General features: G+C 40.2%; 1 protein-coding gene across 3 annotated transcripts in view; it reads right to left on the minus strand.

The window, feature by feature from the left end:
* The window catches only part of usp31 (ubiquitin specific peptidase 31), a 132,568-nt gene that overhangs the window by 29,412 nt on the left and 78,941 nt on the right, over positions 1-24,215 (minus strand). For 2 of the 3 annotated variants that reach the window (XM_059979712.1, XM_059979711.1), the window contains exons 6-8: positions 14,797-14,932; positions 7,092-7,221; positions 2,451-2,631 (exon numbers count right to left, since the gene is read on the minus strand). In XM_059979712.1, coding sequence (XP_059835695.1) covers positions 2,451-2,631; positions 7,092-7,221; positions 14,797-14,932 — 447 coding nt within the window. The remainder of the gene's footprint in view (positions 1-2,450; positions 2,632-7,091; positions 7,222-14,796; positions 14,933-24,215) is intronic. The other variant, XM_059979713.1, reaches the window with a different exon arrangement.

The following is a 24,215-nucleotide window of genomic DNA, read 5'->3' on the forward strand; positions in this document are numbered from 1 at the left end:
TTGAAAATATCCTGACTGGGCATTTGACTGTCTGATATGGTCATTCAAATATGCAGGAATGTAATAATAACAAGAGAAATAAGAACAGGAGAAGGCCATCTGGCTTGTCGAGCTTGCTCTGCCATTCAATAAGATCATGTCTGATCTGACCATGGACTCATTACCATCCACCTGCCTTTACCCATAACCCTTAATTCCCCTACTATGCAAAAATCTAATAAACTACAAGTAATGGACTATGCCCACAGCGTCATAGGCACGGTCTCAACATCCAAAGATCCCCACCATCCAAGTCATGCTATCTTCTCACAGCTACCTCTAGATAGGAGGTACAGAAGCCTAAAGTCCTACACCACCAGCTTCAAGGATCACCATTTTCCTTCAACCATTCAAACCAACCAGCAAAACCTGAATTACTACAATTTAGCAATACTGGAATCATTTTCAACATTTTGCACTAAAATGGGACTGCTTTCATTGTTCTAATCATGTTTTCTTGCAAAAATGGTGTATTATTATGCTTTGTGTTTTCCTTCTGAATACTGCTTTTATATCATGTACCTATGACACTACTGCAAGTAAGCATTTCATCACACCCGTGCATACGCATACTTGCAGAAACGACAATAAACTCTACTTTGACTTACAATGTACTCAGTATTTAACTGGTCAATTGGATTAAATAAAGCAGTCAAGAGGTTGATTTAATTGACATTCCAACAGAACTACAGAATAAGAATTCCAAATTCAAATGCAAGCTTATGTTCATGCAAAATGGATGCAGACATGCCACAGAAAAGTTGGCATTAGCTCATACTGCTCAGCCCATTGAAGGCAATAAGGTCCTCTAAACTTCTGCATTAGTTAATAACTGTAAAACTAACAATTCAACATACTAACAAAAGGCCAGCTGATAAGAGATCTGAAAGGTTTAAATATAGTCATACATTAGCTACATTCAAATAAAATCCTTTTATTGATTACTTGTTCATTTATGTTTTATTTTATTTATTATTTTTTTCCTCTCTCTGCTAGATTATGTATTGCATTGAACTGCTGCTAAGTTAACAAATTTCACATCACATGCCGGTGATAATAAACCTGATTCTGATGGCAATGGTCCACTCTACCAAACAAAGCAATCATAAATTATGGCACACCTATCGTTAATTCCAAACCAACTACTGGGTGGTAGAAGTAACATCTACCTGATAGAATATGACCCTCTAGCAATTTCATTTTAGCCAGGTCATGGGGCAACTTAACATAACAGAAAGATCACTGTACATCCCAATCCCCCAACAAATTCTCGCTAATAGATTGAGCCTCGAGATAAATTAGCCATTCATGAAGATTAAAATTTTATTGTTCCAAACAGCAGTGTGCATGAAAGATCAACAAGCCTTCACAATCCAAGAGCATTTGTCTACATATTAGACAAATATGAACAATCATTGAACTTTTGAAAAGGATCTGACAACAATACAAAAGATTACAGGAATACCATTAGATACGTGAACCAAAGTACACATTTTTCAAGTAACCCAAACACTTGGTATCTAAATTAAAGTTGCCTTCGGAAGGGCTATTTGAGGCACTGAGTCTGGAGTTTTGAAGAATATGAAGTGACGTAATGAAACAAATAATCTAAGGTTTGACAGGATAAATGCTGTGAAGGAATTTAATCTTATGGAAGAATCTAGAAATACAAAGCATAATTTGGAATAAAGAACCTGGTGGCACAGTAGCATAGCTGTTAGCTCAACACTTTACAGTGCCAGCAATCGGGATTCAATTCCCACTGCTGTCTGCAAGGAGTTAGTACATTCTCCTCCTGAGTACATGGGTTTTCTCCCACGTTCCAAAGACACATGGGTTAGGGTTAATAGTTTTAGGTATATTATGCTGGCACCAGTAGTCAAGTTTTACTGAAATCAGAAAAGGGGGTGGTTAGGTGAAAGATCAGATGATATTCTATAGCAGGGCAGACTGGAGAAGCTATTGTCTACTTTTGCTGACAAGTTCTATTCCCATCAACTTTTGGTATGCATGGAACAAATGTGGAAGACTATTCTCTTCCCTTCTAAGATAAGGAAAACCCGGATCTAATACAACATGAACAGGATGAGGCTCATCCAGTTGAAAATGAAGCATTTAAAGTGCTTCTTAAAAACCATCTCAATTTGTGTGCGGTAACAGAATGATCTTGCACTTTAAACAAGTGATTCTGATCTTCCAACTTCTCACAACAGCAGTCCCCACTGTTCCTTACAACCAAAATGACAAAATTTGCCATCATTTGTGTAATGTAGAAAAGAGGAGACACTCAGAAAAGAGCAGAACTAGCCAGTCTGTAAAACAACCAGACATAAAAGAGGCAAAGAAATAAAATTCAGATGGCAAGTCCCCTTCTCAATAAACCTTGTAGCTTTTATACCTGAAATAATTACCTTTTACCCTGTTGTCCAGTACAGCATAGATTGCAGACCAGCAGTAGTGATTTCTCAGACCCTAAACCCTTACTGTACACGTGTTCCAGTTTGATCTGTTTCATTCCTCCTTGAGGGTACATTGTAGACCTGTGACCAGTGCTGAACTGGAGATTGTTCTGATTTATGTTTGTAAGCATCGCTGAAAACAAATACAGAAAGAGGATTAGAAGTGCACGCACAAGTTTGTGCCCCTATCTGATAACTACTGAAGATAACTATGAATTGGAGATGAAGCACTAATCAATAGGACAGAAGCAAACTGTTCTAGCTAAGGCCCTCTTTTCTTGCCACACTCCCAATCATAGTACCTGCTGGGATGGGAAATGCTGTGGTGTGATACTTTTATTAAGGTCATATTAAAGGATATCATGGAAGTTTAGAAAAGATTTGGGGAACACAGGGGTGCACTGGACAAGCACTGCTGCCTTCAGAGCTCCAGTAACCCATGTTTGATACTGACATCAGGTGCTGCCCATATGGAAGTTGGGCACTCTCCCTATAACCAATTTGGTTTCCTTGCACCACCCCCAGCTCCAGTTCTCTCCCACATCCCAAAAATGAACGAGTTAATTCAACACTGTAAATTAGCCCTAGCATATACAGGACAATCAGAGGGGACACAATGGGATGGGGATGCAAGGGAAAAGTGCACATTAGTACTTGACATCTAATTGAAATGCACTGAGCCAAAGGGTCTGTCTCCATACTATGTGATTGTGGCTGTACAGAGTTTTACATGCCCAGGTTAAAAACTGTTGTACACACAGAATGCTAGAGGAACTCAGTGGGTTAGGCAGCATATATGGACAGGAATAAACAGTCAACATTTCAGGCCAAAATCCTTCATCAGGACTGGAAGGGGTGGGGAGAGAGAGTACAAGCTGGCAGGTAATAAGAGAAGCCAGGTGAGGGTGAATGTGGGATAAAGTGAGAAGCTTGGAGATGATAAATGGTAAAGGGTGAGAAGGAATCTGATAGGAGAGTGGACAATCAACAAAAGAGGAGGAGGAGGGGCACCAGAGGGTGGTGATACACAAGTGAGAAGGGATGGAGATAAGAGGGCAGCCAAATGGAGAATAGAAAAAGAGAGAAGGTAGAGGGGGAAGAAATTACCAGCAGTTAGATATTTCAATATTCATGCCGTCAGGTTGCTGGCTATCCAAAGAGAAGAGCTCTTCCATCTGAGAGTGGCATTTTCATGACAGTAGAAGAGGCCATGGACCAGCATATCAGAAAGGAATGGGAAGTAGAATTAAAATGGCTGGCCACCTGGAAATCCTGCCTGTTGTAGCCTACGGCACGAAGGTACTCGATGAAATAATACACTGCTGAGACTAGACCGGGGGAGAGAAGGTAGCACCATGACACCGGATATAGTGGATGACTCCAATAGACTTGCAGGTGAAGCATTGCCTCAACTGGAAGGATTGTTTGGGGCACTGAATGATGGCAGGGGAAGAGGTGAATAGGCAGATGTAGCTCTTACCCTACTTGCAGAAGTGCCAGGAGAGAGACCAGTGGGGTGGGACTAATGGAAAAGTGAGTCACAGAGCAAGTGATCCCTGTAGAAAGAGGAGAGTAGGAGGGGTGGTGAAGAAAGAGGGGGAAAGCTATGTAGTGGTAGGATCCCATTGAAGTTGGCAGAAGTTACACAGAAATGTGCTGAATTCAGAGCTATATTATGACAGATACAAATACAAGGATCTATTTTGAAAATACAACTAGCAGGGTGAATAAGCCAGTGGATATGGTTTGCTAGCATTTGATAATATTCAAAGTGAACATGATCAAAGTACATACATGTCATCAAATACAACAACAAAGATTCATATCACACTGAGGTGAGTACCACATGAAAAACCACTATATAAAATAGACCTACAGAGACAGATGCCTGTTTAAAAATACAAGAGTTTGTTTAAAGAATAGAAAAACAGTAGGACTGAATGGGTTACTAAAGTGTTACAAAGAACAGTACGGGCCTTCAGCTATTTATAATGTATATTGATAAAAGAATATGGTATAATGCAAGTACATTATTCATATAGATTTGGTGGGAAACAGTGAAGATGCAAGGAGTACACGAAGAAATAAAATTGTATTAAAACACAAGCAAGAAAGTGTGACACAAGACTGCAGATGCTATAACCTGAAGCAAAAATAAAAACTGGTGGAGCAACTCAGCAGGTAAAGTATTACCTGTGGAGATGTTGATGATTTGGGTTGAACCCCTGCATTAGAACAGAGTAAATTGAAGAAGTAACTGTCATGGAGGAGAGGGGCACAGGATAAAACAGACCTGTAGGCCAAGGTGACCAATAACAGGCAGATAGGATCGGTGCAAAAGGACAGTGGTAAATTGGAAGACAACTACAAAAGATCACCTGGAGCAAGAAAAACAGTCAAGGAACTGAGTTTCCATCTCTCGCTCGGAACCATCCCAGGTCATCCCATTTGTTCCTTATCCAATAGCCCCATCTACCCAGCCACCTACAGTACCTATAAAAAGTATTCCGCCCCCCCCCCCCCAAGAATTTAGGTTTTACAACATTGAATCACAGTCGATTTAATTTGGCTTTTGTTGACATTGATCAACAGAAAAAAAGACCATGTCAAAGTGAAAACAAATCTCTACAAAGTGATCTAGATGAATTACAAATATAAAGCACATTTGATTGCACAAGAATTCACCCCCTTTAATATGACACACCAAATCATCATTGACTGTTTTAGAAGTCACATAATTAGTTAAATGGAGATCACCTGTGTGCAGTCAAGGTGTTTCAATTGACTGTTGTAAAAATACACCTGGATCTGGAAGGTCCAACTGCTGGAGAGTCAGCATCCTGGCAAAAACTACACCATGAAGACAAAAGAACACTCCAAGCAACTCCGCAAAAAGGTTATTGAAAAGCACAAGTCAGGAGATGGATACAAGAAATGTTCCAAGTCACTGAATATCCCTTGGAGTACAGTAAAGTCAATCATCAAGAAATGGAAAGAATATGGCACAGCTGTAAATCTGCCTACAGCAGGATATCCTCAAAAACTGAGCAACCATGCAAGAATGGGACTAGTGAAAGAGGCCACCAAGAGACCTATGACAGCTGTGGAGTTACAAGATTCAGTGGCTGAGATGGGAGAGACTGCACTTACAACAGCTGATGCCTGGGTGATTCACCAGTCACAGCTTTATAGGAAAATGACAAAGAGAAAGCCACTGTTGAAAAAACTCTCAGGAAATCTCACCTAAAGTTTGCCAGAAGGCACGTGGGAGTCTCTGAAGTCAGCTGAAAATAGGTTCAATTGTCTGATGAAACCAAAATTAAGCTTTTAGGCCATCAGACTAAACACTTTTTGGCGCAAGTCAAACAGAGCACATCATCAAAATCACACCATCCCTACCATGAAGCGTGGTTGTGGCTGCATCATGCTGTGGGTATGCTTCATTGCAGCAGGCCCTGGAAGGCTTGTGAAGGTAGAGGATAAAATGAATACAGTGAAATCCTGGAAGAAAACCTGATGCAGTCTGCAAAAGAACTGAAACTTGGGAGAAGATTTGTTTTCCAGCAAGACAATAACCCCAAGCTTAAAGCCAAAACTACACAGGAATGGTGTAAGAACAAAATTAATGTCCTGAAGTTGCCAAATCAGAGTCCAGACTTCAATCCAACTGAGAATTTGTGGCTGGACTTGAAAAGGGCTGTTCACTCACAATCCCAATGCAATCTGACAGAGTTTGAGCAGTTTTGTAAGAAAGGGGAAAAATTGCAGTATCCAGATGTGCAAAGCTGATAAAGACCTATCCACACAGACTGAAGGCTGTCATTGCTACTAAAGGTGTATCTATTAAATACTGACTTGAGTAAATATGCAATTGAGTTTAATAATTGTAATAAATTTACAAATACAGAAATTTGTTTTCACTTTGACACAGAAGTCTTTTATGTTGATTAGTGTCAAAAAAAAGCCAAATTAAATCCTCTGTAATTCAATGTTGTAAAACAATAAAACATGAAAACTTCCAGGGGTGGGGGTGAATACTCTTTAGGCACTGTATCACCCATTTTTATTTTTCACTCTGCTCCCAAAATCACCTACACATCATCCACTCACAATGCACCAGATCTCTTCCCCCATCTCCCAAATGCCCACCTCTCCCTTAAGTGGTTCACATTATCCCATTTATCAGAGGGCATGTGGCTGCTGATTCTATATTCTGTATGCAATATACAGATAATACAAAATAAAAAAAGCAATATCCTGCAGATGTTGGAAATCTAAAATGAAAAGAAATGGTAGAAGCTCATAGCAGGTCAGGCAGCATATATGGACAGAGAAACAAGTCAGTATTTCAGATCAGTGCTTTTATCTGATATATATTAAAAAAAAACTGACATATGTCAACTCTTTTCTCTCTCCATTGTGGTGCTTAGCCTACAAAGTACCTTCAGCATTTTGTTTTTATTGTAGAACATACACATTTCATGAGCAAAAGAAATATTTTGATGACATGTTCAAAACGACTCCGCTATTTAACACTTCAATTTTCAAAGCTATTCAAGGGTGTTGTTCGCTTCATCTCTTACACAAACATACCTTTTTGGCCAATGTAGACATCAGGTGTCTCGAAAGCATAAATGCTATCATTTTCATGAACAGTGTCTAAAGGATCAGTATCACTGAATGTACGATGGAATCCATCAAAATAGATATCTGTTAGAACAATCTAAGAAAAAATATAGTAAGTGATGAAGCCATAATATTTGACTCAAACAAAGTTTCAACCCATTTAAGTTACTTCCACAGTGACTGCAATGCATCTTAGTGACAGAAGCAAACTTAAAACAATGAACCTCAGGGTTTCCCCAACTCAAGTGGTGCAGGATCCCAAAATTCAATGAATGTCACATTGTACAATAGGTCACCGTTCAAAAAGAGAACTAGGTTACACCAGGCCAAATGAACCCAAGATTCCTAATATGTTATACACAGCAGCTTTGAGACATAATGGAACTGAAACCGAGGAGCCAACACAAGTCATTAGTTTTGTCCCCCAAGGATTTGATATTAATGCTAGAGTTTCAAACATGAAGTGTTTTATACAATAAAGAGACAGGCTCTTTGGCCCAACAACTTCACACCAACCATCCATTTCTTTTACTTCTACATTAATCCCTTTTTTCTTAAAATTCACAGCATATACTCAATTCCCCACAGATTCTACCATTTGCCCACAATACTAGTGGCCAGCATGTACATCTTTGGGTCAAGAAGAAAACTAAGTACTTGTGTATTTCATCCTCCCCTCATCCCACTATTTGATTTACATGGGATTTTGAAAATGATGCCTTGGTTCTCTTGGTTACACTAGTTCTGCTCTAGTTTTTGTGTGCCTACCTCCCTGCAGTTCAATATATTTGTCCTATTGTACATGATGTTGTATCTCATTGTATCCCCTACTTACTGCAAAGCTTTTTGGGCAAAGCAAGTAACTGGTTAAATTCAGAGGCCCATTTTTCTACTGCAATGCCTTATAGTAAGTCACTTAACAGTGCAAGTGACAACATTTATACCATTTTTCCAAAATCTCTTCCTGAATTTAAGCTGTAACATTCCCTTCTAGAAAGCAAGTGCAGGCAAACTGAACACACTTTTAAAAATAAAATTCAAAAGTCTTTGGAAGGAATGGAGACAACCAAGCAAAGAGGAACAAGTTCAGGGGCTGTTTACAGATTAGGCATTGGGAAGATATTAAATGTCATGATTCAAAATTACCATTCAATCTAGGATTAGCAACACCAAGACAAATCCTGATTGATAAGCACAGTAATGATAAGCAGGAAATAATACAAGTATGACTGCTCAAATATTGATTTCACAACAAGCTAGGAGTGCAGTAAAGGTACTAGGTGTGCAAAATCTTGACCCAAGGTATAACTTATGGAGAACCTTACATGCAAAATTGCAGGATCTGACCAGCACAAGGACAGTTTCAGCCAGCTCAAGGAGAAGCAGCCAGTTAATAAGTCTTGCTACTTGGGTTTCATTAACCAATACCACCAACTTAAAAAGGTACATGGAATGAACCCTGAGTCATAACACTGACTACACCAGAAGACTAATGAATAATCTTTAACACTTTACTATGATGGGACTTTGAAAATTCGCTCTCCTTTGTCAGTTACTTCCAGTTAAAGCAAATAAGGACTTAATTGGCCTGATAGGATGGTACAATGAGGAGAAAAGAGAATTCTGATAAGACATTTGAGAAGGGGAAGCTTTGGCAGGCTCTTATGGATTAGCTGAGGTGCCCGGTGTTGTAATAAAGCAAATGATGGATCAGTTAGAGAGATCTTTCCCCAAAACAATAAAAAAAAAAGTGAAATAAAGGACAACTTTATTTCCTTATCCTTCTCTCCCTCCACATAAAATTAGAAGTGTTGCAGGCTGTATTTGGAGTATTTAGCTATTGGCAAATCCCTTCTACTTTGTCAGCTAGAAATCCAGTAGCTAAGTATAGCATTTTCTGCCCTCTAGTGATAAAGATAAGCAATGCCAAAACACAACTTCCGTTTTACAAAAACATGGACTTTACCTGACTGCCTCAAAATTTTCAAAGTGTCTGCAGAAATATCTTAGTAATAGTCTCTACAGATGTTAAAATTTTATCTTTTTTTCTTAAATCAGCATCCTGGTAAATCCAAAAGAACTAGAAAAGTGGAAACTAAACAAGGGCTGGGGATGTGGGAGCAGGGTTAAGAGTTCATGTAAGGAAAATGTTATTATGGGGAAAAACCAAGAGCTTAGAGCAAAGCAGGTATCTATAGACAATAATAATCAGATTAAGAAAGGAAACGATAAATATTTAAAAGCAATTGTGCAAAACTAGCATGATTTCCAGAATGGAATCAGGAGGTAATCAATAAATGTTTTCGCAATTGGTAGCTGGTGACTAGTGCTGGGACCTTTGCCATATACATTATTAATGGAAATTTAAGTACAATTAGCAAATTCACAGCATACAGAAAACTTAGTGTTTATGGTTATAAGGAGGGTAGTCTTCAGTTAATGCACTGATTATAGGGGCAGGGAAATACGAGAAGGAATATAATTGAAAAAATGATGCCATTTGGGATGACTAATAATGTTAGGATACACACAACAATTGGTAGGACACTACACTGCAACAATTCATCACTGAGCTCCATGTTTCTGTTTTTTCTGCAAAATGTTTTTAAAGTATTCTATTTTCCCACCAAAGTGAGTAACCTTGAATTTTCCCAAATTATGTTTTATCTCCTTGCTCACTCAACTTGTTTTACATCTTCAGTGGCTCATCCTTGTCACAGCCTGTGATCTCAATCTTTATACTTAAGATTGCTGTTAATACATTACTGTCTTTTCAACAGAGTACTGACATTAGTAAATGTGCCAACATGATACTGACCAATGTTTTCCTCCCATTTTATTTCCTATAATCCATTTCCCCCAACCTCAAGGGCCTTTAAATCATGTAACACACTCTCATGTAGTCCCCATCTTAAAGTTTTAGGAAATCAATTTCTCCTGTATCTACTCTACTAGTTAAACTGCCAAAAATAAATGGAAATAAAAAGATGCTGGAAAACTCAAAAAAGTGGAGAAATCAAGACTGGCATGACTTTATAAAGGTCTGTGCTTAATGGAACACGAATAGCACTGAAAAGTCTTCAAGCTGAAACACTGACTCCTGTTTCCCTTCACACAGGTGCTATCTGACCAGCTAATATGCAAATTGCTGCCAGATGATTGGCTGATTAGATATTTGCATTAATGAGTAGGTGTACAGGTATACCTAAAAGGTGTCCATTGAGTGTATGCTTAAGGATTTGGCTTCTTTGGTAGAGAATTCCACAGACTCATCCATCTATATGAATACTCCATCCTAACTGGGAAATACAACTTAAGAGTCTCTTGCCATCTCTGGGTCTAGATGATCAGATTTAGATTAGATAGATTTGCTTTATTTGTCATATGTACATAGAAACATACAGTGAAATGCATCATTTGTATGAACAATCACAGCCTGAGAATGCGCTGGGAGGGGGGGCAGCCCACAAGTGTTGCCATACTTTCAGTACCAAAATAACATGTCCACTACTTACTGACCCCTAACCATTACTAACTACCTAGGAGGAAACAAGAGCATCTGAAGGAAACCCATAGTCCTGACAAATGTCGTCCATATTGTAGTCATAGAACACTATAGCATAGAAACAAGCCCTTCAACCCATTTAATCCGTGCCCGATTATCTGCCAAATCTCATCCACGTATCCAAAGATCTCTTAATTGTTGAAATGCAACCCACATCCACCACTTGCAAGCATCCACCACATTCCACACACTCAGTGGGTGAAGAATTTCTGTGTTCCCCTTGAACATTTCACCTTTCACCCTTAATCCATGAACTTTAGTTTTATTCTCACCCCATGTCAGTGGAAAAATTTTGCTTGCATTTACTCTATCTCCTCAATGTTGTCCACCTCTATCAAATCTCCCCTCACTCTCCTACACTCTGAAGGAGTGTAAGGTCCTACTTTATTCGACCTTTCCTGATAACCCAGGTCCTCAAATCCCGGCAACATCGTAAATTTTCTCTGCACTCTTTCAATTTTATTTACATCTTTCCTGTAGGTTGGTAACACAATACTTCAAACTAGGCCTCACCAATGCTTTTACAGCTGCAACAAAACATCCAAATTCCTGTACTCAATACTTTGATTTATGAAGGCCCATGCGCCAAAAGCTCTCCTTATGACCCTACTTACTTCCAAGGGATTATGGATCTGTATTTCAAGATCCCTCTGCTATACTGCACACTTCAGTGCCCTACCATTCACCATGCAAGACCTACCCTGGTTGGTTCTCACCTCACACTTATCTGCATCAAATTTCATCTGCCATTATTCAACCATTTTTCCAGGTGGTCCAGATCCCACTGCAAGCTTTGATCATCTTCCTCACTACCTATTGCTCCCCCAATCTCTGGGTTAATTGCAAATTTGCTAATCCAGTTTACTGTATCATCAAGATCATTGATATGGATGACAAACAAAAATGGACCCAACACCAATCCCTGTAACATACCACTCCAGTCAGAGGCAACCATCTGCTACTACACTCTGGCTTCTCCCATGAAGCCAAAGTCTAATTCCAAATGACTAACCAACTCCTAAAGTGAGACCTTATCAAAGGCCTTGCTAAAGATCATGTAGACAACATCCATTGCCCTGCCTTTCCCAGTAACTTCTTCGAAAAACTGAGGACCCTTAGAATACCTTCCAATAACTTACTAACTACTGACAGCAGGCTCACCGCCTATAATTTTTTGGCTTATTCTTAGAAACTTTCTCAAACAAAGAAATAGCATCAGCTGTCCTCCAACCCTCCAACACAGCCAGTATTAAGGATGTTTTAAATAACTCTGCCAGGACCCTTCAAATTCTGCACTAGCCTCCCACAAGGTCCGAGGGAACACCTCATCAGGCCAAAGGTGCAAGAAGAAATGTTGCTTTCCTCTTATGGAAGAGAAAGCAGTGATCAAATAGTCTTTCTTAAAATAATGAGGTGATGTGTTTAACAGGATAACCAGAAAGAAATCTCTTCATACATGCACGAGGAAATCTGCAGATGCTGGAAATTCAAACCACACACACAAAATGCTGGTGGAACACAGCAGGTCAGGCAGCACCTATAAGGAGAAGCCCTGTCAATGTTTCGGGCCGAGACCCTTTGTCAGGACTAACTGAAAGGAAAGATACTAAGAGATTCGAAAGTAGTGGGGGGGGGAGGGGAAATCCGAAATGATAGGAGAAGACCGGATGAAGCTAAGAGCCGGAAAGGTGATTGGCGAAAGTGATGGAAGGGCTGTCTGGGGCTCTGAGTGGTGGTGAGGGAGGAAGTGTAAGGGCAGGTGTAGCACTTGTTCCGCTTACAAGGATAAGTGCCAGGAGGGAGACCGGTGGAAAGGAATGGGGGGGGGGGGAACGAGTGGACAAGGAAGTTGCGTAGGGAGCAATCCCTACGGAAAGCAGAAAGAGGGGGAGGGAAAGATGTGCTTGGTAGTGGGATCCCATTGGAGGTGGCGGAAGTTACGGAGAATTATACGTTGGACCTGAAGGTTGGTGGGGTGGTAGGTGAGGACAAGGGGAACCCTGTCCCGAGTGGGGTGGCGGGTGGATGGGGTGAGGGCAGATGTGCAGGAAATGGGAGAGATGTCCATACATGGGCAATGGAGGCTACGAACTTAAAAATCTGTAATTAAGGAATTGATAAAAACAGTAAAGTTACAGATTTCTTTCTTGAAAGATTAATGAGCCAGATGATTTTTTAAACACAATCCTGTAATTTTGTGTTTACATATTATTCAATTTATTAATTCAGTTTAAATAACCCAGCTATCCTACAGTGATTCAAACTCACATCACAGGATTGTATGGAATTATGGTTGCCATTTCAGCTATGGTAGTGGTTACACAATACACAAAGAGTATTCTCCAATTAGTGCCAATTAATGTGTGTATCTAGATATCTATATATACACACACCCCCACTATCATATTTCTTTATTTTCCCTGTAAATAAAATTTGTGCAAGTCAGTGATTATGTGTCACAAAGACTGATAGACTTTGGCCTGTAGAGACTTTAGAATAACTACCAAATCATTATTTAAAGCTCACCTCATCTCCCTCCTTAAAACTAACTCAAACTTATAAGAATCTCTTTTACCCACATTCTATTCTATGTCATATTCTTCTCACCATCAATTTATCTTGCTAACTTCATTTCCTGGCACGGTGAATTTTAAAATTAGTGGCTGCAGATCCAAATTCCAACCAACCATGTTGGATAGTGTCCAGCTTCTTCCTCCCACAGTACAACACGAGTAAATACTCAGAGCATCAGAATTTGGCATTCAATCCCAGCGTACTCTATAAGGAGTTTTTATGTCCTCCCCATGGAATGCATGGGCTTTCTCTGGATGATTTGGGTTTCCTCCCACAGTCCAAAGACGTACCCGTTAGGAGGTTACTTGATCATTGTAAACTGTCCTGTGATTATGTTAGGGTTAAACTGGGGCTCGTCAGGGGTTGCTAGGCAGCGTGGCTTAATGGGCCAGAAGGACCTATTCAAAGCTGTATTTCTAAAGAAATAAATATTCATTAAATTGAAATTCAATTGAAATTCCAAGCACAGCAAGACAAGGGAATTCTATTGGGGAAAAACTCCAAACTCTACATCCCAAAAAGGTGGTGCAATGGATGCCACCACTTAATTTCACCAGCAAATAACACACAATGCCCAACTTTGCCAGGCCAAAATGCAGGAATGCTATATGTAACAGCACTGCAGGATTAATTCAACTGTTTCAAGATAATGGTTCATTGGGACCTTCTTAAGAGCAATTAGGCATTAAATTGTCCACAGTTCCATTATGGAATAAACATCAGTTGCTTGGTTGTTTGCAACACAAATTTGTCTGCTATGCCTTTCCATCTACCTCAACCATATCGTAAGAGACATTGACTAAACAGGTGCAAAACTGTTGGAAGAACTGCACCCTTCCCCACTCCCTTTTTTTTTGTTGGGCAAATGAGCAAAAAACTAGGGTTAACACTGAGGTGTAATCTGCATTCAGACCACCCAGTCACCAAACAACCTGCAGAGGAAATTCCTATCATAACATTTAGAAATCCGATTAAAGGAGTGCAGGTGTTTTCCTGAACAGGAAATAACTGCAGGGGTAGTTCTGCCAGCATAATGCACTTACCCCTTTTGTGTGCCCCACAGTAGAAATTAACTGCCTCCTTCCTTTGTGGAAAAATCCTTAGTTGAAGAGCTCTTCCGGAGATCCCAGGATTTCCTCGGAGTAAAGCTGACCCAGCTTGGCGACATCACGCAGCAGGGTCCCAGTGCAGCACACCCAAAGGCAGGGCAGTGGTTGGTCCATTTTACCTTCTGACTGGAACTGATGTTCCCTTTTAAGCGTGGTGCCCTCCGAGTTTTGCTGTGTTAATAGAAAAAGACTTCGCTGAGGACTCCCGTGGAGCAGCACTTCAACAAAGGGATTTTCCACAAAGCTAGAAAGTGGTTTAAAGGTAAAATGATATGGACAATCAAGACAATAAATACCCAGGAAATCACATTCCCCTCCCTGTTCCCAAAGCTACAGCAACCTAATGCTCTTTATGCAAGGAGTTACGGTCGTCAAAAGAATAGATAAATTGAATTAAATGGTTAGCATTACCATGGATGTTTACCTGATCTGTGGGGATTTTAGTTTCTTGTGATACTGCTTCACGAAGTTTGCTCACTTTACCTGAGAGCGGCACTGCTACTCCTATTCTCATGCAATGTGAGCATTTTCCTTCATAAACCACAGTGATGTTTAATGGCCTGGAAAAGAAAGAGGTGAAAGCTAAATTGAATCCAGAATTTCCTTACAGCATTGATGTTTTGTAACTTCAAAACATTAAACTAATTTAAAGCTCGACACGATTCCAAAAATGGGAGCCTAACTTCCTGCTTACTTTAAACAAGGTGCACACACATCCATGTGGTAGCATGACATATGCAATTCATTTTTACACATAGCCATAATGAATTAGTTAAACTATGTATATTTATTTATATTTATACATATATACAAACATATACACACACACACACAACAGTCCTCCCTGTTTAGCAATAAACTCCAACTCAGAATGCAACTTAACTATATACACAGTATATTATATAATGCAGACATCCACAGCACAGTAAACTCTAAATTGTCCCATTCAGACTTAAAGATTTAATCATTATGGAGGCTCTCTTATGTAATAATGTCCTTCCTGACGAGAGGGACCACTGCTTGGCAGGCAGGACCAGCAACTGAAAACAATCTCAGGCTCTGGGGTCAACTCCTACAACCACCATAAAGGAGACGGACTGCATGAGTGGTTCTGACAGTGGTACCACTTTTCTTCCTTTTTCATTTAATTTGTGCATCTTGATCTTAGGAAGGTGCATTTAGTTCACTGGAATATTCCTTTATTAATTCATCTATTGTTCCTTTTACGATCTGATCTCTCCTCTTGGATTCCTCATCCACAACATCATCTGACGAATGTTTTCTTATTTCCATCTCCTTTCTTTTTGGCCTTCCATTCACCCAGCTGGGCTTTGGTCTTTGCATCTACTTTTACAAGCAACTTTTTGTCTCCCAATTGAAATTCATGCAATAACTTTAACACACACAGAATAGATTCTGGTCTCTTATACTAACAAAAGCCGAATACTTGCAACTTCCTAGAGCTGCTTGAACTCTTCCAGCTTAAGATGAGCCGTATTTCGCAAGTAACTGCCTGATTAACATATCAGAAGCTTTCACAGATATGTTGCCTACAGAAACTTTTGTAGTTGGAACATTGCTTTCGTCACTTTCACGATTCCTTTGAGCAGCATGGTTCCTCCTTAATCCAATACGCTTTCCAACAAGAGGCACAGAAGTTGGCACCAACATGTTTATCCTCTGTTCAGAAAATGTTTATGGTGTACAGCATGGAGACAGTTGTGGCATCATCAGTACCATTCTTAATTCACATTCAGTTGACTATTGCAGGAAATGCTGTATGCAAATTGTGGATGGATCTCCAATCGAGTTGAACTTGTCTCAGCCAATCACAGCCCCACAATGCTGGTCCTCCTACTTTTCCCCACATACAAGCGCAATAAGGCTTGTTTGATGTTGCATTTCATTGTTACAAAATCTCATTCCCACAGGAGTTGCTTTCTCCAATACAAGTTCATTGTTGGATATCTGCAGGCTTAATTTAGCATTTTTGAAATACTGTACCTCAAACACATTGTGAGATGACTGAAATAGTACTCAATTTCATTTTAATTAACTTGCCATTCATGTCTGGTGTAAGCCATATTGCTTGTCTATTGCTAGCGTTTTAACATTGTAAATCTCAAGGCTACCCATCCTGTTTCATTCTCATCATTACCAGATTTTCCAACAACATGCAGATTAGTGCTCTTTTTGAAACGGCAACTTGACTTTTTAATCTTTCTCTTCCCTGTGTAGTTCATTTATTTTTCTCTGCCTGACACGCTCTCTGTATGTATCTTACTGTGTTGAATTTTCTGCAAGGTTCACCTTTAAATCTGCAGTTGTGTGGTACGTGTGCCACTGTCACAACGGTAGCAATTTGTTTGACCACGACGGTTTCTGTTTAGATGCTGCTATTTTGTTGAAATACTTTCATTCCTGACCCCAACTCAATTGCATCGGTCTGCTGTTTCCATTGATACAGAAATTTCAACCGCTCTTAAATGTAAATTGTGCTTCTGTTAGGAAACATTTGTGAATTCTTTCTTTCAAGATTCCAGAAACTAAACCACCTCTCAGTACATCATCAAGCCCATCATTGTCTGAGCATTATCAGTTCAATCTTTCAATTCAGCCACATTTGCTGAAATGAACTCCCCTTCTTTTTGATCCCACTCATGAAACTAAAGCGTTCTGCAATCATAAAACAAGAGAAAATATGCAGAAACTGAAAATCCAAGCAACACACACAAAATGCTGGAGGAACTCAGCAGGCCAGGCAGCATCTATGGGAAAAAGTACAGTGGCATTTCGGGCCAAGAGGTTGACTGTACTGTTTTCCATAGATGCTGTCTGGCCTGCAGAGTTCCTGCAGCATTTTGTGTGTGTTGCGTTCTGCAATCAATAGTTTTGCCTTTAAATGTTCCTGAAGTACTTTCACAGTATCAGCAAAGCTCACTTCTGCTGGTTTAGTTGGAGCAGTAAAGTTTCAAAGCAAACCTTACGCCTTTAAACCCAATGCTCTCAGCAAAAGTCATTTCTCATTGTCTATTTCATTTGCTTCAAAATACTGTTCAACTAGTTCAGTATACATGAGCCAGTTAACTCTTGTGAAATCAAACATGCCAACCTTTCCGATGTTGCCAGCCATTTCTGTTCTTTTTTTAATGATTATCATCTGATGAAATGTAAACCCGTGAAATCTTCTGACTTTTTAATAACTCAACAGTCTCTGCACATGCTAGGCTTCTTTAAAATTCACCATTCCTTGCTGCACTTATTTTAAAAAATTTGAATGACTTGCAGCGCTTCAACTGGACAATAGCAGTTTCCGGTTTATTTTAAAAGCATCACATCACCACTTATGTTTTGTAACCTCAAAACATTAAACTAATGCAAAGGAAGATACAGGAGTCTAATCATGGGAGTCTAACTTTATGTTTACTTTAAGTAAAGCGCACACCACGTGGTTATATATACATACACACACAGATTACTCAAATATCACAAATATCAATTGTAAGCAAACCAAATCAAAACCTGTACTGAATAATGGAAGGCCAAATTGGGATAGCTGATTTCCTCCTCCCCACCCCAGAGTACTCTTTTTTAGCATGCATTCACATCATATACCCTCATCCTATTCTCTCTATTCCACATGATGCAACATATTCTAATGCCTCTGCACAGCATAGTTCAGTCATCCTTTGCCTCTATGTAACCCATGATCAAATGGACCTGGCTCATAGGAAAGCTTTTCCTGAATGGCATTTTCCTGCTTTCTTGCCATCCTCTGAACATTGTTGCCAAGAAATGTTAAATTCTCAGTGTCATCCAAATCATCATCTTTACAGGATTTTAGAACTCAAATGGAGTGATGTAACAATCTCAACAACATAAACAAAACAAGCCCAAGGCTAAAAATGAATGGCTGGTGATTCTGCAATCATAAGCTGTCTGGAACTTTGGCCTTTTGCTGCTGCTTGAATATGGAAATCAGAAATTCAAAAGTACTTTTTGGTAATAATATGCATAAACATATGCATTACAGAGCAGCTACTTGAAAAAGAGTTGAGTAAGAACTATAAATATATTTCTTCCTCCAAGGGAATTAATTTGATAACAGGTACAGCATCAGTAAAGAATAAAATCCATTAAATGAAAATATGAAGCCACTAAACAGTGTGCAACATCTTAAAATTTTATGAAGCATTAAGAAATGACATTAACTACACTTGTGATCTACTGACATAAAACACTTAACTTTATTCACTAGCCCATTTTATAAGGAATAAACTTATTCCTGGTTAATGTCACAAATATATCAAGCATTCTAGTAAGCATCATACAGCTTTATGGTACAGGAGATTTCTTTTGCAACCTACGAATGGTAAATTCCAACAGTAAGCAAACACACATTTTCTGATAATGTTACAAAATGAATGAATGCTCTGAATTTGGTACAATAATGTTTGCATACTTAAAAGGAACCTCATAGCTACAATTTCACAGGACCTGCTCTGGACCCAGCATGCAAATGCAATTGCGAAAAAAGCACATAAGTGCCTCTATTTCCTTAGGAGTCTGTGGAGATTTCGCGTGACATCTAAAACTTTGACAAACTTCTATAGATGTGCAGTGGAGTGTATATTGACTGGCTGCAGCACGGCCTGGTATGGAAACACCAATCCCCTTAAATGGAAAATCCTACAAAAGATTGTGGTTTTGACCCTGTACATCAAGAGTAAAGTCCTCCCAACCATCTGCATGAAACTCTCATATGAAAGCAGCATCTATCAGAGATCCCCACCACCCAGGTCATGCTCTCTTCTTACTGCTGCCATTAGGTAGGAGTGCAAGAACCTAGGGACTCACACCACCAGGTTCAAGAACAGTTACAACTCCTGAACCATCAGGTTCTTAAATAAAGGGGATTTAAGTAAAAGGGGATAACTACACTCACTTGCCCCATCATTGAAATACTCTCTCAACCAATGATCTCACTTTCAAGGACTCTCTCATCTCGTGTTCTCGTCATTAATTGCTGTTTATTTATATCTGCATTTGCACATATTGCCTTTTGTACTCTGGTTGACTTTTCATTGCTACAGTTACTGTTCTATAAGATTTGTTGAATATGCCCACAAGAAAAGGAATCTCAGAGTTGTATATGGTAAAACATGTACTTTGATAATCAAATTTACTTTGAACTGCAAGTAGAACAGCACCGCAAAAGAATGATATGCACTTTGGCTGTTTTCCAGATTCATGGATCATGCAAAGTCCCAAAGCAATTACGCTATAATGCATCAATTCACAATCTCCAGTTGAGATCACAGTGCACTGGTTTAGTCAAGCAACCCAACACTCTATAATGATGTCTTAAACATTCATCTGAAAATACACCAGACATATTAAAATGATTTCACCTGGCATGGCTGCCTTGGCTATCATATCCAAGAAACTTCAAGTAAGATACTCTGTCTATTCCAAAACATCAATGTTCTTTATGCTTTTCCCCTCTAATATTGCTTTCTTCATCCACAAGTCCAACAGATTCATTCTTCTGAACTGAAATTTTATCTGTAGTAAAGGGGGTTTCTTCTTTTTTCTTTGTTACTGTGTATGTAATCAAAAGGGCTTCTTTGTTTTGCTAACAAGCAGGAATGCTCCTTTGTTGCAAGAGAGTGCTGGAAGCTTGTTTGTTAAAATTTACTGATAACGAGAATGATATTCCTTTGTAAACCAAATGGAGATTAATGTTCTTTCTTCTGAGTCTGTAAGCTTTTGTTGACGGGCTTTTGGGCAGATCGGCGTGAGGGGGTCGAGAGAGAGGACGCAATGCTGTAAGCTGGGCGAGGAACAGACCCCAAGCGGGGGTCCGTGGCCCGGAGGTACTCCAAGGAGGGGGGATGAAGCTAGAAGTGCTTGGTTGACCACTCGGAGGGTCCTGAGCTGCGAGTCGAGGAGTTTGGAGGGGATCAAATGGTGGCCAGAAGACTTCTGAAATTGAGCTCCAACGGTTGTGCACGAAGTGGTTTGGACTTTGTTAAGTTTGGCGCCTTTTCTTTATTTTTTCTCTTCATATATACTGTATCGTTATTAATCACTTAGTTATAGTAACCTTTATAAATTGTACTCATTTAATCGCTTATGGTGTACTGTCTGTTTTTGGGCGAGGCGGGGACATCACACAGCATCCACACCAGCTGATTACCCAGTTTGGCGGGGCCGAAGGCTGCTCCCCCTAGACGAGAACGAGCTGAGCGAGCCTGAGGCGACCCAGGGGGTTACATGTACATTTATCCCAATGAAGGATAATAAACACTGCGCCACCTATAATCTTGAGGAAGCACCAATATGAAACACAGTATTCCATTTTAATCATTGCAGATTAGATATTTGTTCTCACTTTTCTGCATGATCTACATAATAAACTCCTGATTGCCCTACTATTCAAAAATCTATTTTGTCTTTGAATTTACTTAATAATCCAGATTTTGCAACTCCCCCAGATAGAGAATTCCAAAGATCTTCAATCCACAGTGCAAGGCTACCTGTGGCCAATCCGTTGGTATACCTCTTCAGATACTGTTGAGTGTTTTCAGGAACTAGCAGCAGTAGTATGGTCTCTGGCACTGTGACTGGCTGTGAGGCTCAGCAAGGAAGGGTAAAGTCAGGCAGAGTAATAGAGATAGCAAACAAGAGGAAGTCTGCGGATGCTGGAAACCCAAGCAACACACACAAAATGGAGGAATTCAGCAGGCCAGGCAACATCTATGGAAAAGAGTAAACAGTTGACGTTTTGGGCTGAGACCCTTCATCAGGACTGGAGAAAAAAAGATGAGAAGTCAGAGTAAGAAGGTGGGGGGGGGGGGGGGTAGAGAAGAGGAAGAAATATAAGGTGATAGGTGAAACCAGGAAGTGGGAGGGATGAAGTGAGAGCTGGGAGGGAGATTGGTGAAAGAAGGGGAATCTGACAAGAGGACAGAAGGCCATGGAAGAAAGGGAAGGGGAGGAGCACCAGAGGAAGGTGATGAGCTAGTAAGGGGATAGGATGAGAGGGAAATGAGAATGGGGAATGGTAGTCGACATTACCAGAAGTTGGTGAAATCGTTGTTCATGACATCAGGTTGGAGGCTACCGTGACAGAACACAAGGTGTTGCTCCTCATACAAGGAGCACCCCCCTCAGCCCCCAACAGTGATAGCAACTTGATAATTAGTAAAGCAAATGGTAGATTCTGTGCCTGCAGAACAGATGCCAGAGTCAAAGAGATCTCTAGGCATTTGCAGATAATTCTCACCTTTGAGCTCTCACCTTCAATTTAGGGTAGGGGGTCAAGTTCTTGGATCATTGCCTCTACCCATGAAAAGACACCAACACGTACAGGAACAAGCTGCACTTGAACCAAGGAGACAGGTATCCCAATGAGGAAAAACATGCCTTTACCAGAATCAAAATTTTTATCACTAGCATGGGGCATGAAATTTGCATCAGGGAAAATTTAAATTGGACTGGCAGAGGGGAAAACTCAAGAGATTGAAGTCAGTGAGAAGATAGGGGTACAAGCAACAACCAAAGCCAAACAATCAGGATTGCCATGTTTACAGAAAGGACAGATAAGACTGCTTTAGATTACATCTATTTCACCACACATAACTCAAGGCAGGCAAACTGAAGGGGGCATTGAGTGTCTCTAGAGATTGAGATATTGTGGTCATAACAGAAACATGGTTGAGAGAAGGTCAGGACTGACACTCAATGTTTCAGGATATCAATGCTTTAGTCATGACCAGCAAGATTGGAGGGGATGTTGCCTTTTTGATAAGGGAGGACATAAAAGCAATACTTGGAGGATATCCTTAAGAGATCATCTAATGAGGCCACTTGGGTAGAACTTGGAAATAAAATCAGATGGTCATCGTGATAGGGCTGTATTTATAGATTACACAATAGTAAGTGGGAACTTGAGCAGATGTGTAGTTACGAGAATAGTAGGGTTGTGCTATGAGAGATTGCAATTTTCCCTGTAACAACTGGGCCACCCAGAGTAGAAAGGTCTGGGATTTGGTGTGCCCAAGACAGCTTCCTCACACAACATATAGAGGAACCTACTTTAGAACCAGAGCCTGACCAAGTGGTGGTGCTTGTACAGATATTTGTTTTGTCATTAACCACTGGTAAAATTCCATAAGATTGGAAAGTGGCTAATGCAGTTCCATTGTTCAAGAAAGGTAGCAAGGACTGACCAGGGAGTACTGAGCAGTCAGCCTGACCTCCATTGTAAGAAAGTTACTGGAAGGAATTCTGAGGGACAAGATCTACCATCACTTAAATAATCAAGGCTTGATCATGAATAGTCAGAATGGTTTATGCAAGGGAGATAATTTGTGACAAATCCTTTGGAGCTGTTAAAAGGGGCAACTAAGGGGATAGATGAAGGTGGAATAGCAAATGTCTACGTGGACTTCAGTAAGGCTTTTAACAAGGTCACACTGGCAGGCTGATCTGGAAGGTTAGGCTGCATTGCATTCAGGAGGAGCTAGTGAGCTGAATTCATATTGGCTTGATGACAGAAAGCAAGGGATGATGGTTAAAGTTCAACTCTACATCTGGAGGCCTGTGGCTAGTGGGGTGCCCTAGAGGTCAGTGTTGGGACCTCTTATTTTGTATATAAATACATTGGGTATAAATGTACATGGCATGATTAGCAAGCTTGCAGATGGATCTAAAGTATGGGTCTTACTGATAATGAAGCATATTACAATGAACTGCAAAGGTAACGATAACTTGGGGAGATGAGCTAAGGAATGGCAAATGGATTTCAATTTGGATGTGTGAAATCATGTGTTTTAGACAGTCAAACCAGACTAACGCCTTTAATATAAATGGTAGGGCATTGACAAATGTTGTGGAACAGAGAAATGTGGCAGTATAAGTGCACCAGGGTGAGGTAGATCAGCAGGTTGAGTGGTGTCACAACAATAAATTTGCACTCAATGTCAGTAAGTCCAAGGAATTGATTGTGGATTTCAGGAAAGGGAAGTCAATGAAACACCAACAGTCCTCACCGAGGGACCAGCAGTGAGCAGTTTCAAGTTCTTGGTTGTCAACATCTCAAAAGATCTATCCTGGGCCTAATATATTGATGCTATTACAAAGAAAATATGGCAGCAGCAATATTGCATTAGGAATTAGAGGACACATGTTATATCACCAAAGACACTAGCAAACGTCTGCAAATGCACTGTGGAGAGCGCTCCAACTGGTTACATCACAGTCTGGTATGGAGGAGCCACTGCACAGGATTGGAAAAAGCTGCAGAAAGTTGCAATCTCGGCCAGCTCCATCTTGGGCACTAGTCTCCCCAGCATCCAGAACATTTTCAAAAGATGATGCCTTAAAAAGGCAGCATTCATTATTAAGGACCTCCCATCACCCAGGACATGCCCTCTTCTTATTGCTACCATCAGGGTGGTGGTATAGGAGCCTGAAGACATATACACAATGTTTTAGGAACAGCTTTTTCCCCTCTGCCATCAGATTTCTGATTGAAAATTAACCTCATTACTTTTTGCACTACTGACGAGTCCAAAACTAGAGGGCACAGATAAAAGGGGGAAAGATTTGAAAGAGACTCGAGGGGCAACTTCTTTATAAAGAGGGCAGTGAGTATTTGAAATGAGCTTCCAGACAGAAGTGGTCAAGGCAAAGGGCATTTAAGGGGCATTTTGATAGGTACATGGACAGGAGGGGTTTGGAAGGTTATGGGCTGATCATGGATAACTGGGACGAGCAGAGAGATGGTTGGGGTCAGCATGGATCAGTTGGGCTGAAGGGCCTTTTCTCTGTGCTGTA

This window comes from Hypanus sabinus, chromosome 9 (assembly GCF_030144855.1).
Source record: "Hypanus sabinus isolate sHypSab1 chromosome 9, sHypSab1.hap1, whole genome shotgun sequence".
NCBI lineage: Eukaryota > Metazoa > Chordata > Chondrichthyes > Myliobatiformes > Dasyatidae > Hypanus > Hypanus sabinus.